The following is a 16550-nucleotide window of genomic DNA, read 5'->3' as shown; positions in this document are numbered from 1 at the left end:
GGGAGAGACCCATAAGGGGAAAGCCGTGGTCAGGAGAACAGAGGCGGTACATAGCCGACCTAAATCCCCGGGAAAAGGTTTGGGACTATGGAAAAATCTGCCGAGGGAAGAGAAAATCTCCCCCGTTGACGGGTCAATCCTTCCCCCCGCCTCCCCCATCTGGAATTCCAGTCTGGGAAACTTCCCGTCCCCGGGGAACGAGCAGTGGGTTAATCTTAATTCATCTAATTATTAATCTAATTCTGATTCTACTAATCCTAGTTCCATTGAAGGAATGGCATTTCGGATCGTCTCCCGTGACTGCTTGCCTATTACAGCATGCACCCACATTGCCTTCTGAAGATCTCCCTGTGAACAACAGCTGCCCTTTGCTGCTGTGGCTCCTTTGCAGGAGTCCAGAGGAGACCTTCGGCTTTCCCGGGGAAGGTGTGCAATACACATTCACCCCCTTGCCTCAAGGGTATCCGCATTCTCCAGCAATTGCCCATTTAGAAAATTTACTGCAAATTCCAACTGAAAAGGGGCTCTTGCGGAGAAAAAAATCCTGAAACTTGCAGAACCCCACCCCACTCCGGGAGTGGCTCAGCTAGAGGCAGTCAGACAGTGGTATGCCTGATTAAAGGATTATTGCCACACACATCGGGTAAAAGAAGGAGTTTCAAAAACACTCTCCATACAGGAGCCATCCAGTGATCAACCTGACCTGGAGCCTCCCCCTTCTTACATTAAAACAGCCCCCGCATTTGACTCACACCTTGAAAACGTGGTTTCCTGATGCATCCTCCCAGAGGGAGGGAAAAAGACGCACAGATGCCCGTAGTAAATAATAGAAGAGGGAACAATCCATCCAGATTGTCTGATTACAACCGGTTTGAGGGTGGACCGAGTTTCTTTTCTCTCCTTCGCCTTGCAGGAAGAAGAAAGAGAGGAGAAAACAAATCCGATCTTCACCTGCCAAAAAATACTGTTTCTATCTACAAGTTGACAAGTTTTGGTGCGATAACATATGTTAGCATTTAACAATTTGATTACTAGTTTAATAACATGTTTAATATGTATGTGGTGTTATTGTTCTGAACAGTTCTCTTTCTCCTCCCCTCCAGGGGACACAGAAAGGAAGGCAAGAGTTGAAACTCTCATCCTCCAAACCGTGCATGGCATTGGCGAGAATATGGAATTGCATTGATCAGGGATTGTATGTTGCCCTTACACCCCCTGCTCTGCTAAACAAGGCTTACGGTTTTTGTAACACCTGTGAACTTTACTAAACTTTACCTTACTACTTTTTGGTTATCAGGGAAATTTATGTGGAAAGACCAGGAAAGAAATTAAATTTACTGTTTGCAGAAGGAACCTTTCTGTTACGCTCCTGCAGTTGCATTGTTCTAAATTGGACTGTGTCCGTTACTGGAGAAAATTATTTTGAGGAGCGCACCCATCGTTCACAGTGTGCTGATTGCCACTTCAATTCTCTGATTTTGCTTTACCAGTGAACCTATCCTGATGTATCCATCTCCCAGAAAGGGTGGGGTCTTAATGTCCCTGATTTCAATAACTCTGTGTGGATATGGTCTCATGGGAAAAAGGCAATTTCTTAATATTCAGTGTGGTATCATTTGTATACATTTTCCCGTAAGGAGTACACTGATAACAGCTAAAAAATTCTATCAATTTTCAATTCTGCAGAGACATGCAAGTTTAAAATGTGGGATCATATTGCCATTCCTATATCCAAATCAAAATTGTTTGTGTTGTTTAACTTTGGTGCCCCAAAATGGGAACAAAGAGAAACCTACAGGCTTCTGATGAGACCTCCACTTTGATTCCTAATCTGAGATCCTAGTGGGCTTCTAGTTAAACATCAGTGGGCATTAGAGAATCTAACCTGGCAAGTCTGCGTCTTGTCAAACTTGGGAAACTGAATGTGCAAGTGCAGCAAGGGTGAAAGATGGCATTACAAAACTGATTAGTTCTTAATATGTTGTCACTTAAGAAACAGTGTGTTGGTATAGTATGGGTGTTTATCATGACTCACGCCAGGGGAGTAAGGAAGATAAGACCCAAAGCTTAGACACAGAGCAGTGCAGTGGAAACGATACAGGTAGAAGATGAAGATATCTCAAAGATCATTATACTGGAGCTGTCCACTTATCTCTATGGCAAAGCCCAGGAGTGCAGGTGCAGCTTTAACAATAAAGAGGTTAGATATCCACACACACAAATTCAAATTTATTTAATCACATACTTGCTGGTTTCTGACCTTTTGTTTCTCATCTGAATTGCATTTTTTACTCTAGACAAGCTGAAGAGGTTGTGGGCGGAGGGTGCTGCTCTTCCTGGTGTGGGGTCCCTGGCAGGTCTTGGGAGGGAACATCTCCCAGGTGGTGCCAGGTACTTCAGGCAGTTCAAAGAAAAAAGAAAGGACATACAAGATTGGAATAAATCTCTCAAAATTACATCAGTTAACACATAGGGAAAAATTGAAGCGCTGTGGATAAGCTGAACTCAGATGGACTATATAATAATTCACATTGCCATGTAACTACCTCCTTTGGGTTTTTAAATTGTCCCTGCACTGTAGTTTTTCAATCCATTGGCTGAATTTCAACCAGATTTTAAAGAACAGGGGAGAGATTTCAAAGGTAATTAAATTCTTGCAAAATGTAAAAAAACAGGCAACTGCATAAGAAACAGGTGTAGTGTAAGTATCCTAACCAAGGGAAACAAATCGTTGTGTGAGCTCAGACTCTAGCAGGCAGAGAGAATCAGATGGAGTGTGCAAACTCCCGGTGAAGCTCAGCTGGGATCTGCAGTGAGTCATGAGATGTAAAGCTGCCTCATCAGCTCCACAGCCTGGGGACCATGTGTGGTCAAGGGACACACAAGCTTGTGTTTCTCCTTAGGCAGGCTTGGGTGGGTCCTCTCTCATCCCCCAACGTAGACAGAGCAGCTCCAGCTACCCCAGCCCGAAACGGCATATGCAACAAGCCAGACTGAATGGGGGGACCACCTGCGAGGGAGGAGGAGCAGAAGAGGAGGCCATCACCCCACTCAAGTGCTCTACAGACCAATGGAGACCCAAACCCTCATGCTGGAGAGGTGTTGGCCCTAGCCTACTTCCTGCAAGAGTCTGGAGTGATGTTTTCTATTATTCAGAACAAAAAGAAATGAATGCAACCAACATAGCAGTAGTGGTTATTTATTTGTGGTCTGTAACTGCATTGGGCACTGAAGATGCATTGTCCTCTGCTCTTTTCAATGCATCTTTTTTTTTTTTTTTTCCTAAAGTAATTTATGGGACTTTTCCCCATTACCCACAGTGAAAATTCAACAGGAAGTTTCAAAAGACTCCTAGAAATGTGAATTTTTACTGGCTGTTTCTGGGTATTTCAAATAACTCTAGCCTGGGTTGCAATTATTTTGTTAGAAATAAACCAATCATTTAAAAGGAGAAGTGCGAAATGAGTTTGCCACTTCCCCTATACGATATTCCATCTTAAAAATCACAGAAGTAAACCTCTTACAGGTGTGTTGTTGGGTAGAGGGCACGAAGGCACTTGTGTCCTTTTTGCTCTGCTCTCCCCAACAGGAAAGCTTTTTCTGGTGGATTGATGCCGTCGTTCAGGTGTGGTTTGTCCACAAGGACAATTGTCCTGAACATAGGAGTATTTGCAGGGAGCTCACTGGTTCCCACAGCTCATCTGACACAATCATTAGCAGTATTATTTCTTCGGGAGCTGGTGAGGACACTTATAAAACATCTAACAAGCTGCTAAGGAGATTGCCTAAAGCACTGATTTTCAAAATGGGCTGCTCAAGCCTGTTCTTCCATGCTCTGTATATATTTCAAGCTCCAGTTTCTTCTTAGGGAAGGGAGTTCACATGATGTTTCTGAAGGGTGTTTCTGACAGTTTAGTGGGCACCCTCATCAGGGTTACCTGCTGATCCTGTGACACAGCGATGACTGAAAGAGGCCAGTGTAATCTAGGCAAGTGTGTGTAGAGCAGAGGGGCACCCAGACCTCCCATTTTACCTTGTTGAAGAGCAGTAACCCCCTCAGTGCACATATGTTGTGTAAGTCCTCCAGATACGTTTTCTACGCTGAAACTGAGCACAGTTAGCCAGGTTTCAGTCTCTGAGCTGAGGATGCTGTTGGAGGGGTTTGGATGGGCTCCTGGAGGTAACCCGCTATTGCCTGCTTCAGCTGGGAGCTGCCCAGGGTCCAGCCTGCCTGGAAGTCCTGGTCCAGCTGGAAGGGATGGTGGTGGAAGGGGGACAGGCACCTATTTCGAGCAGTCACAGTATGTTGGTTGCCCAGACCTCTCAGGAGAAGGAGCAAGATTTGACGGGCAGCAGAGCCCAGCTTGTCCTCCCGACAGCTCTGCTCCGATGCTTGAGCTGAGCTCCTGCGTAAGCACATTGCCACACCAGAGACTGAATGTGCTTCTCCTCCTGGGAGGAAGGAAATCCAAGGACTTGGAAGCTGGTACTGGCCACATCTGCACAGAGAAACCCTGTTTCTCTGGTTGAGGGGAGTGTGGCTTGGCTTGAGTAGGAGCTGCCTCTCTGATGGCAAGCATGGAGTTTATTATCAGTAATCCCTGGCTCTCATCTGACACTTTTTATTAGCAGATCACAAAACACGTTGCGGAAAAAGGTCAAAATCATGATCACCATTTCAAAGATGGAGAAGCTGAGATACAGAGCCCAACAGCCTCAGAGAAAGTCACCCACAGGCAGCTGGCAGAACTGAGGACAGAGTCTCACCGTCCCCAAGTCCAGCCCAGTGCTCTGGCCTCCCCGTTTCCATCATCAGCACTGGGAAGACTACCTCTAATTGGTGTTGAATGTTTGAAAGTGGATGGAGCTGTCGTCATGGATACAGCATCTGCAGGCTCTCCTCTGCCACTGTTGGAGCCCTTCTCCTCCACAATAGCTCTGTGGTCTTCAAACATCAGTGCAATAACGAGCCCAGAAACAGCAATTCATTTGCAACCGGTGCAAATGCTCACCGTGGAATACAAAGAGAGAGTAAACTGGTAGCTGTGACTCTCTTTCATTAACTGAGCTGGTTGATTCCCTGACTTCTGTAGCACCAACTGGAGCAGACTATCGGGACCTGTTGGGTCAGTGACCTCCTGTAACTTCTGTACGGGATTGACACTCAGCTTGTGCCCTGCACAGCAACCCTAACCATTCTGTGATTCTGTAACAGCACCAACAGCCAGAATAACCTTGACTGCACATCTGAAGACAGGCATATTACAGTTACTTTGTGCAGGAAGGGTCTCTTATGCGGTGCGTCATAGAGGTCTTCTTCCCTGTGCCCTTTAATCCATGAGCACAAACGTTAATAGAACAGGTCCACCTGGTGCAGAGTTTGGCCAAGTGTGAAGAACAGGGACAGAGTGATCTGACAGCATTAGAAAGATGCTAATTTCTAGCTTAGCTGTTGTCATGCAGTGTATTTTTCTTCCTTGTCTGGTGTGGTTAGGGTAAGTTTCACCAGGAAAAGAAAAAACCCCTCACCATCTTGCGTACCCTGAAGAAGTTGAAATGGGAGGAGTTGAAGTTCTTGGCCAGGCAGCCTGCCCAAGCAAGGCTCAGATCTCTATCCTCCCTTTAGTCTCTTTGTAGCTATAAGGATTTACCAGCACTTGCAACACACTCAGCAGGTCCAAGGTAACGCAGATGGGAAGAAGTTCTCTAGTTTTGGATCTGTGGTGTATTAATGTGTCAGTGTTGACCTCCCCTACCCCAGATCAGGACCGTTCATAGTACCTATTGATGGATGATGCTCAGTTCTGAAGACCAACTATTACTCAGCTGATTACTGCATTTGGTCAAACCACCCATGCTGTCATTAAACAAAGTGCCAATCTCCTGAGAGCAGTATGCTCCGTGTTGGCCAGTCCTTCAGAGTCAGTCTACCTCCAGGGGAACTACTCTCAAGTCTGTTGACTATATCTAGCACCGGGTTTACCATTAAATGCACCTGAGAAACCACAGCCAATGCCTTATACTTGGTGTAAAAATTAGGATCTTTGGTACTCCATGTCCATCATCAGAGCAACTGAATTACTTGTAATGTTCAAATCCAGGGACATAAGGAGATCTGTAGATAACTGGTACAGAGACACACAGAACCTGGTCTGTGAAGAACTGTGGCATCTCAGACAAACTTAGAAATGAAGTGCCCCTTAAATAACCCCAAATCCTATTGCTCATCAGTAATGTTATCTAGGATCATGAAACTGCTTTTACACATGCCTGTAGCTATTGCTGACAAAATGGAAGCAAACAAATCTGTGTCTGTTTGGGATCATCTGTCAAACCTTTTTTTTTCCTAGGTATCTTTAAGATTTTTTTTGGCAGATATTCAGCACGTATTTTTTTCTCTCAAAACTCAGAAGCCATTCTACCCTGATGCAACAATACAAGCGGTGATACTATATACATGCTGGTGCCAAAGAATTAATCCAGGTTATAGGAGAGCTGAATTCAACTTCCACAAAGGCATGCAAAGATCAGGTGTACCTGCCTGATTACAGAGTAATTAACGAGCCACAGCAGGGCCCATCTCTGCCCCACTCCACCCCTAATTGGCCAGGACAGGCACTGGCTCCTTTCTGCTGCTTCCCAGAGCTGTCATGCCCTGCGGGTCCCTCCTCACCCCTTCCCCAGACACTATAAAAAGGCAGAGCAGGGATGCTGGAGCATGGTGTGGTGTCTGGTTCTTCCTTGCTGCCTGCCTGGTCATCTCTGACAGGGTAGAAAGGTACCGTTCTCAAGTTTTTGGGTGTTGAGGCTGTAATTGTTCTGGAAGCTTTGGGTTTGTGTTTAGATGTTTTTTACTTGGCTTAATTATGGACAGGAGCTAGTTTTAGTGTGAGGTTGCCTGTGGTCCTGCCTGAAAGGTTGGGTACAGCCTGTGCTGGTGTTTGAGTGAAAAGCTGGTAACAGAGCAGGGTAACTGCTTGAGGTGCATTTCCACCCCCCCGCCCCGTTCTGCTCTTACTGTCTCCCTAATGCAAGGTTTCTTCAAAGCCTGGGTGGGGAAGAAGGAGGTACCTACTGCCTCTTCTAAATATGTTGATAATAAGCACTGTGATATCTCTGAGTGCTCTCCTGGGTGAGGAAAGACTTTGTTCTCCTCATTCTACTGATTATCATAAGCCATGTGAAACCCCAATACTAGCTGGCTTAGCAAGTAGCTCTGATCCCTTCCTTCTGTAATGGGAAGAGGCATGTTTTGGGGATCTTCCCTTAATGGGTAGCAAAGGAACTTCTCCCTTTAATGAGGTCAGAGGGAAGTGTCCCCTGGAAAGGGGAATCCTTCTGGAGGCTCACTGGCTGCTTTGTCTCTTCTTCCTCCTAAACCCATGGTGTTACCTGCGTTCCAGCTGCAATGGCCTCTGCTATGCCTGACAAAGAGGAAGCTGCCACCAGCTCCCTGGAGGTGCAGCAGGAGGAGCAGCAGGTAGGTGCTCCCCATGAGATGCAGTGAGTGGCCACTCCTGGGTGCAGGTATGAGGAGGTGGCCCCGATGTGGCTGGGGGAGCTCAGCCCCTGCAAAGGGAGGAGGGTTTCCTCTGTTTGGGCTGTGCCCTGCAGCTTCTCTGGAGGTGTGGAGGCAGCACAGCCCAACGAGTGGGCCTGTAAGTAGCCTAGGCTAAACAAAATAGCCTGGTTCTTGGCTAGGAAAGATGTTTCTGTAGTCAAGATCCTTGCTTGCTGCAGGCAATGCTTCTATGGAAAGGCTCCGATGTTTTGGCAGCCCTGGAACCTCCAGCACTTGCTCTATTCCTATGACCAGCAGCATGCTTCTTGCAGACTGAAGTCTGTCAACTTTAAACCAACTTGATCCTGTCTGAAGCTTTTCCTGAGGTATTAGCTTGTTAAATAGCTAACCCAAGTGAATTGGAGCTGGATACAGGTACAGAAGTATTCAGGCTGCCTGCAAATTCCTCTAACCCTTGGGCAGCACTGTGCTAGAGTAAGACCTTTTGAGAATGGACCAACCATAAGTGTCAGTGCTCCACAGCCTGTTTCACAACCAAGTTGTAGGCTTTAAAACAAGTATCCAAGCAAGGCGAGCCTTACTTCCTCAACCAGATTAGGTGACTTGATGACTTGAACAGGTGAACAGAAGTATTTTTGGGGCAAAACTGCATAGGAAGCTCAGGGTTATGTTTGCATGTTTTATGGAATTTTTTTTGCTGTTCTAGGATGCAGTAGATCAGGTGGCTAACCTGACCTTGGTCAGCTCTGCCTGTGATATGGTTTCTACAGCTTATGCCTCCACTAAGGAGAGCCACCCCTACATCAGGTCTGTGTGTGATGCAGCGGAGAAAGGAGTGAAGAGTGTGACCGAAGCCACAGCCAGCTGCTTGCAGCCTGTTCTGACCACGCTGGAGCCTCATGGTAATCCTCTGTGGGGCAGGTTTGCACCTGCCTGTGAGGGGCTCTCTAGCTCCTTCCAGCTCTGGAAGGAGTCCTGGGATGTGGAAATGCCACTCTCCATCACCATACTTAAAGGACAACTCCTGGCTTACAACTAAGGCTAAAAAGCTGAGTCCCAGCCCAAGCAGTGTGATGGAGGACCAGGACTCAGCTCTGGTGTTGACTTCCCTAAAACTGATCTTGCAAGGTACTAGGTGGCAGATGCTTATAGCTGGACAGTTACAAGCTCATGGTGGCTACAGGAAAAAGCTTCCTCTGGGATAACAGTTGGATCTCCAGGTCCTGTTTGATGTGGCCCTTAAAGAACATGACTGTGGCTTGAGAAGTTCTAAACTCCTGGAGAGAGAGGGGTTATTCCTAGTGACAAGCATCTGACAAAACTGTGTGACAGTCCTGAGTTTGCTCTAAGCCCAGAGTGGGCACCCACCTCCTGTGGGTTACTGTGGGATCCTGGATCCCTGAGGTGTGGAGGCTTGGGCAGAGGTGAGGGCTGCGTGGCTATTTAGTCAAGAGGCTGCAGGATGAGGTCCTATGTAGGTGGCTGTGTCTCTACAACTGGAAATTGGCTGCTGTCAAAATGAACAGTTCTGTGAGGTGACAAAGACAAGCTGCTCTACAAAGTCAGCTTATGACATACCTGGTTGGGTGACCTGCATGGAGACTTTCATCTAGGCTCCCTGTAGAGCAAGATGCTTGGGAAGCTAGAACTTGGGGTGGATTTGCATGGAAAAACCCAAGCTTTGATGCTCTTTCTTTTTTTTTTTAGTTGCTGCAGCAAGTGAGTATGCCTCCAAGGGTTTGGATAAACTGGGGGAAAAACTCCCGCTCCTTCAAAACCCAGTGGAACAGGTGAGAATCAAAGGCTGCGCTGTCCCTGGCTGGTGGAGGGGCCTGGCTTTGCAGGGTTACTAACCTTGGGAGTGAAGTAGGCTCTTGTATGAGGAACAAGCTACTCCAGGTGCCTAGTGCAAGCTCCTACAGGAGTAGATACTTAGCAGACAGTGTGCTAATTGTCCTCTTGGTGCAGTTCAAAACTGTAGAGTACTAATGACTCAAACCATTATCTGATGTAAGTCTCCTCTTCCCCAGGTTATCTCTGACACAAGAGAGCTGGTGTCATCCAGAGTGGCTGATGCGAAGGATGCTGTGAGCAGCAAAGTGACAGAGGTGATAGATGTCACTAAGGAGACCCTTCAGAGTGGTGTGGAGGCTGCCAGGTCTGCAGTGACCAGCGGTGTGGGGATGGTTATGGACTCCAGAGTGGGCCAGACAGCTGTAAGTGGAGCAGAAGCTGTGCTGGAAAGAACAGAAGATGGCTCTCTCCCTATTGGAAACGAGGAACTAGGTTAGGAAACAGTATGTGTGACTATTTGTAGTGGGAACCACCAAACTGGGGATGGTCAGCCCTATTCCTCAGCCCACTACTCTGGAATGGGGCTAATGGGAAGTGCCATGCTGGAGACTACCTGGCTCCCAGTCCAAGATCTCATGACACTTGCCTGCTCTGTGTGGCAGGATCTCTGGTCAGCCCCTTACAGATTCTTATCTCACCCCATAGCCAAACTGGCAGTGTCTGAGGAGGGTGCAGACATAATGTCTGTGGAGCAGCAGCAGGAGAAGCGGAGGTACTTTGTGCGGTTGGGGTCTCTCTCTGATGAGCTTCGCCTGTTTGCCTACCTGCACTCAACAGACAAGATGAAGTGGGTTTGGCAGGGCATGCGGGAGGCCCTTGGCCAGCTTCACTGCATCATTGAACTGGTAGGTAGACCCCAAGCTCCTGGAAGGAGGGGACCAAATTGTTGGCTTGGTCTCAACTTCGTTGCTATAATAAAGAGCTGTGGTGTTCACCAGCAGATCTCTGTCTTGACACTTTGATCTTCCCCTGCTGCAGATTGAGGTGTTTAAGCAAGGATTTAATCAAAAGCTTCAGGAGGGGCAGAAGAAACTACATCAGATGTGGATGGACTGGAGTAGGAAGTCTTCCAAAGAGAGTGGAGATGAAGGCTCTGCAGAGCCAGAGGTACCTCCCGGGGAGGGGAGAAAAGGGCTCTGGGCATCCCCCTGTTTTTCTTAATTTTTTGGGGTTTTTTTGGAAGTAACTCACTCCTCTGATCTTGTCCTTCCTGCCTCCTCCCAGGAGATGGAGTCTCTGGCCCTGCTCATGGCATGCAATATCACACGGCAGCTGCAAATCACTTGCTGTGAAATACTGTCTGCGATCCAAGGCCTTCCCTCAAGCCTTCAGGATAAGGTGAAACAATCTCTTAGTACCATAGAGGAGCTTCATGCTTCTTTTGTGGCAGCAAACTCCTTCTAGGACTTGTCCAGCAGTGTCCTGACCCAGAGCCAGAGGAGGCTGTCTGTGATCCAGGAGTACATGGAGGAGCTGCTGGACTACCTGAGGAGCAGCATGCCTCTGTCCTGGCTGGTGGGACCCTTCTCCCCCAGGCAGGAGCGGGTGGAAACCTCACAGGAGGAGGAACCCTTGCAGGAGAAAGAAGAGGAGGCAGCAGGAGGAGGTGATCATGAAGCTTCCACCACTCTCATATAAAGGATAAGGCCATGAGCACAGGCCTGGTGTGACTGAGGGCTTGGTCTTGGGCTTTATGTAACTCCGCTCTCCAGCTGAGGATGGAGCTGTTGCATCTTGGATGACTATTGGGTACTGGTGAATAAATCCTTAGGAGCTTCTAAGGAAGGTGGTAGAAGTAGCAGGGTCACTCTTAAGTGCTTGTAGCTGCCTTCAAGAATGGTTCCCACCTCCCTAGCAAGCTGTCCATGGGATAGACATTATCAGTGTATCACTGTCTATATTCAATACAATTATTATTGTTGGTCTTAAGCCCTCAGCTAGTATATAATGTAAAGAATTGCCCTCCTAGAAGCTGCTTGTACTGGGTTATAACTGCTTAAAATAAAACTACTGCATGCAAAATCTTATTCTTGCTAGTCTTTCTTGGAGAGAGACTTGAGAGTGAGTATTGTTCAATAGGAACTGTACTCTTTCTCTCTCTATCTTTTCCTTGATGTGGGACAGTGCAGTTGGATGCAGGAACTGGTGAGCAGTCTGTAGCACAGAAGGATTACAGCTGGTGAGCCCTGGAGTGTCCTGGGAAGTGTGTTGTAATTCCTTCTCCCTCCCAAGCCTGGAGCGGGGTGTGTGTGCCCTCCTGGCAGTTTCCTATTCTTGGATAAGCTGGGGTGGGGGGGGGAGGGGGAGGAGGGTGTGCTGTCAGGGTCCTGGCATCTCTTGTCATTAGTCCTCCTAGGTCTAATTCTCCTTCTGTAGTTGTCCTGCTGCTACCTGGTGAAGGCTTCAGTCTGTCGTGGGATGGCAGGCTGCAGGAGCGGCTGCCAGGGAGAGATGTGGATTCTGTGGTGGAGAGTTATTGGGTGTAGGTGACAGATACTGGCACCACTGACCTCTCTGGGCTGGGAGATGTTCCAGGTGAGCTAAGAGCTCTTCAGCTGCCATATCAGACCCTTTTCTAAAGAGTTGGAACAGCCTGGTGCTTTTAGGCTTGCCAGTGATGTAGCTGAGGCTGACAAACCAAGTGCCTGTTGAACTTCTGAATGAAAAGCTCTGCTCCTTGCTGCTTGTCCTTCTGTCTTCAAGGATGGAAGTGGAATCTGTTCCCAGTGTGAGTACTGCTGCTTCTAGCTTAATTTCTTAAAAAATAAAAGCTAAAGTTGTTGTTTCCTGAAGGTTAGAAACAGGGACTGGGGAGAGGATTTTCTTTTTGGAGAGCAAGTATAAAAGTGAAGAGATGGAACTTCCCCCCCTCATTTAAAGAGAAGTGGATGCTGTTCCAACAGCAGCCCTAATCCTGCATTATTATGGGTAATGGCTTAGTGCTGTACTGTGGCCGGACGCTGTGGTCCTTGGGTTTTGGCATCAGTTATTCCATTGATGCAACACGACCTCCTCATGTAGTAAAGATTCAGATCCAACTTTGCTGAGCTCAGCATGTCAGAGAGGCTATCAGACAGCTGTCCAACCTGCGTTCCTCATGTAGCAACTAGTTTGTGTTGAAGGCAAAATAATAAGCCAATTGAAGTTGCCAGGTCAAGCTGTTGTTGAGATCTGAGATTAACTGCAGGGGTTATGTCTCCACTGCATGCTCTCTGACTACTGCCAAGCAATTTCTCTCTGGCAAAGAGCTCAAGGAGAGGCAGATCCAGGCTGCCTGATGTAATTATAGTGGAACTTGTAGGGTGGGAAGAGGGGTGCTAACTGTAAATAGCATTGGAGGAAGACCTGCTGCTTGGTGGGAGATATGCTATCTGTTGTCTTCTCAACAGCAAAGCTGCACTTCCACTACCTCCCTGAATCCTGCTTTAAACTTATCTGGAAAAAAGTGCTTTTAAATAAATGGTTAGATATTCCTGTACTTGGTATTGATTTGTCAGTGCAGCACATCTGATCTATATTGATATAGTGCTGAGCCCAGCAAATCTTGCTGCTTCTGCTCATGGATCACCGGGGCATATTCTTGCTTGTTGATTAAATCAACAGTAAACACTGTTGGTTGCTCTTGCCTTGGGACCCTGGTGTGCAGCCCATGGGCCCCTCTGCAGTTACAGCTGGGAATTTAAATGCTGCATGTGGCTGGGCTGTCCCTGGTTACAAGTGCTGGAGTTGGTGCAGGACAGCCCCCCACCTGTAAGGCTTGTGTGGGTCTTCTGCTGCAGTCCCCATGGCCTGCAACAGGCTAGAATGACCCTCTCATAGCAGCTCCTAAAGCTCCACTGGAGGAGGAGGAGGGAAAGTCTCTGCGTGCATTTCACCTCTTGTTTAACATCTGAAGATTCAGGGAACCACAGAGATGTGTTAGACCAAGCAAGAAGGGCAAAACTCTCACCAAGGCTAACCATGGCTAGGAACAGCTAGACTTTCTTCTTATTTGCTCTTCCTCTTCTGGTCTCATCCGTGCTGCAGGGAGAGCAGGAGGACAAAGATGGAAAGAAACCAGGAAGGACAAATGGAGTGGTTTTCTGTAATGTTTAAAATGGAAACTCCTCAGCTCTGGGAGATATCCAGATCGTTCTCGGCTTTATTGAAGCCTGCTTGTCTGAGTGTCCACACTTATTTTTGAGTCATTTTGGACAGAAGTAAGAAATGCATTGGTAATGTGACAACCCTAGACAAATACCTCAGCAGGGAAGACATGCTTTGAGGTGTCTCTTCTGGCCCTCAGTAGCCCTTGGGAATGATCTAGTGTTCCTTGATTCTGATAATTATAGCTCAAGTGATTATATCTTACCCTCCCCTACTGCTGTTCCTCCCTGCTAATGCTGTGGTCATGTTGATAGCTCGGTTATGGGCTGATTTGAATTTTAAATGCAATCACAGGGGCACTTGCTCCTTGTTTCCATCTTGGTAGATGCCACCTCATTCCCTCTGCCAGTTTGCTTAACATTTTAATTATTTAATTCTCATGTTCATGTACTTCTGCTTTTCTTTATTCAGTCCCTGCTGTTTGTTGCTCAAATGCCTGACTGCTAGGTCAGGGAATGTGCTGGCATTGGGTGAGACTACCTTGGGCATCACTCAAATGCTGTCGTCTTTCATGAGCTGGGTTAGGAGGCATTAACCAACATGTTGCAATGACTTCTAACTGGTGAAGGTAACTGGTTAAGGAGCACTTCCCAAGCAGCTTTGTCATGAAGGTGATAGATTGGGAAATAGAAGTTCTCAGCGAGTGCTGAAAGGCAAAAGCGCTCTAGTTGCTTGCAAGGAGCTTAATTTTCCCCCTTTATTTCCATGTCTCTTGACGGACTTGAACATTTTAATCTCTTCTGTAAAAGCTGCATTATTGCCTGCTGTAAAATAACACTGTTCAAAAAGGGTTGGTGACCTCTCTGAAGGGCTCCTTGGGGAGCTGGGGCCCTTCTCAGGGGTGAGCTGTCTGGGTTCCAATTCTTGTATGACCTCAAGTCCCTGTGGTCGTGGAGCTTTAAGACCTTTGAAGTTTGTTGGAATTAATTTGCAGTAGAAACGGGATGAAGTTTTTGCCCTCAGTGCTGGAAGATGAAGATGCTGTGACTGGCTAGTGTGGGACCTGCTCTGTTAGGTCTTCCTCCTGCTGCTGTCTAATGTGGGCAAGCAGGAACTTTATTTTGCTGGTTAACACTTGGCTCTGTATTTTCCTATTGCAACTCTCCCCATCCACCCCTCTTTCCTCTTGAACCTCGTTTCCTTGCATTAGAAGATGGAACCAAGTGTTTCCAAGCATGGGATAGAGAAACCTGGAGGGACTTTGCTGTGCCCTGAGCTGGGTTGTGCCAGCCTGAAATGACCAGGTAAGAGCAGCCTGGGGTCAGGAGTGGACATTTGTCTGCTGGAGGAGCACAGAGGTGCTTTTAGCAGCAGCCCTTTGCAGTGACCTGTACTCCCAATTGAAGCACACCGATGCTTTTCCAGCTAAAATCTTTGCTGGTGTCAGCATTCAACTCTTTCTTCTTTCAGAGGCTCCTGCCAGGGGCTTTTTCTGGCAGATCCTGGCAAGACTTTGTACCCTGCGGATGGCAGAGGGGGGAAAGGGGTCAATAAATCTGCTTCAAATTGCCTTACAAACCAAGCGTGAACTTGTGACAAGTCCAATATGGTCTTTGCATGACCTGTTCAAACCCCTGATGCCTCCAGGAGTGACAGGCGCCTGACCCGATCGATAGCTCCGCTGCCCTTTCCTGCTGCAAACAAGGCAAAGCACCTTCTGTGGATACAGAGCGCTGCCAGCAAATAATTACCCTTGTTGTGGTGCTTTCTGGACACTGGCGCCTGCCCCGTGGTAATGAAAATCCATTTGCAGCAGCAGTTAGTTTGCAATATTGACTTCCCGGTCTCCCTCTGATTCTCATATTTATTTAGATTCAGCAATAGCTTGAGACTGTCCAGCAGTGGATTTGGAGGGGAGGTGATCCAGAGGATAATTAACAAGCTGAATGCTGACATGGTTGGATTTTATGCCATCCTCAGTACTGATACTTTCTTTTTTGTCAGTTTGTGTTAAGCTTGTTTCACAAACTGATGGGAGCTTGCTGCAGGAGGCAGGCTGGCAGATTCCTGCCCGTCTCTCCCCATGTGCCCTCTGTGCCGTGGAAGGCACGGTGATGATCTGGGAAAGCCAAGCGAGGGTGAGAAACAGTGAGGAAGGGAAGGGTGTGGAGGGGATAGAAGCTAAGGTGAGGAGAGGTGGAATGGGAAAATGGGAGAGAGCTGGAGGAGGAGACACCAGGGGGGCTGGGAGGAGAGCAGGGGAGATGCTGGATGGAAAAACAGCGGATGGGGATTCCAAGCGAGAATTCAAGGAGCATGGAGGAGGAAGGATAAGCTGAGTATCCGGAAGACTGGAGCATGAAACCAAGAGAAAAACAGGGGAGTGCTGTATGGAGAGGGGTTCCCTTGGGGCAGGATTGGGGCAAGGTGTAGAAGACTGGAGGACAGGAGAGGAACTGGAGAGCAGGCAGCTAGAGGGCATGGTGTGCATGTGCCTTATCAAGCTGTCTCACAAGGTGTCTTTGTGAAAGGGAAAAAATATTATCTCTGCCCTTTGGCAAGTAAATGTTGGAGAAAAACATATTCCCTTGCAGGAGGGACTCCAGGAGATGTTAGCTGCATGTAGCTGCTCCTGCGTGGACCGTCCTGCAAGGTGGTATCACTGCATATCTCAGTTTTGCAGGAGCTGTTCTTCCCTAGGATGAAAGTTATCCTGAGCTCTCCCATTTGAGGAAACACCAGCTGCCTGCATCTTACAGTGGCCTTTCCCCTAGCAGAGAAATCAAAGGGTTGGATCTTAGGCGGTCCTCAGCATTTCTGAGCTCTCCTGGTTGCCAGCACTCCCTGGTCATCCTCCAGGAATGGCTGGGCAGGGGTGGGTTAAGGAGCAGAGGGTCTCTGGCTTTGTCTGTGGTGGAATGATTCAAGTAGGACAACCTGAGGAGCAGGGGTGGAAGCACCCAGTAAAACACAGGTACAACAGCTGGTGATAGAGCTGTTCCCGGGTGAAAGGCGGGGTGGTATGAGCAGGCAGAGGCTTGTGCACAGCAGGTGAATGTCAAGTTTGTTAGCTCCTTCGTGAAAATCG

The 16550-nt window shown here is 47.7% G+C and overlaps 1 protein-coding gene across 1 annotated transcript; it reads left to right on the top strand.

Moving 5' to 3' along the window:
* The first annotated feature begins 7407 nt into the window (after nt 1–7407).
* Nucleotides 7408–11014, top strand: LOC104466682 (perilipin-3-like). Its single transcript, XM_010080237.1, is given in 7 exon segments — nt 7408–7480; nt 8229–8424; nt 9230–9312; nt 9553–9808; nt 10022–10221; nt 10355–10483; nt 10604–11014. Coding segments are annotated over 7 exon segments (1347 nt in total). The 5' UTR covers nt 7408.
* The last annotated feature ends 5536 nt before the right edge of the window (nt 11015–16550 follow it).

The sequence above is a fragment of the Pterocles gutturalis genome, unplaced genomic scaffold (genome assembly GCF_000699245.1).
Source record: "Pterocles gutturalis isolate BGI_N339 unplaced genomic scaffold, ASM69924v1 scaffold5146, whole genome shotgun sequence".
In the NCBI taxonomy this organism is placed as follows: domain Eukaryota; kingdom Metazoa; phylum Chordata; class Aves; order Pterocliformes; family Pteroclidae; genus Pterocles; species Pterocles gutturalis.
Note: the sequence above shows the minus strand (reverse complement) of the source record. Positions and strands in the feature narration are given on the sequence as shown.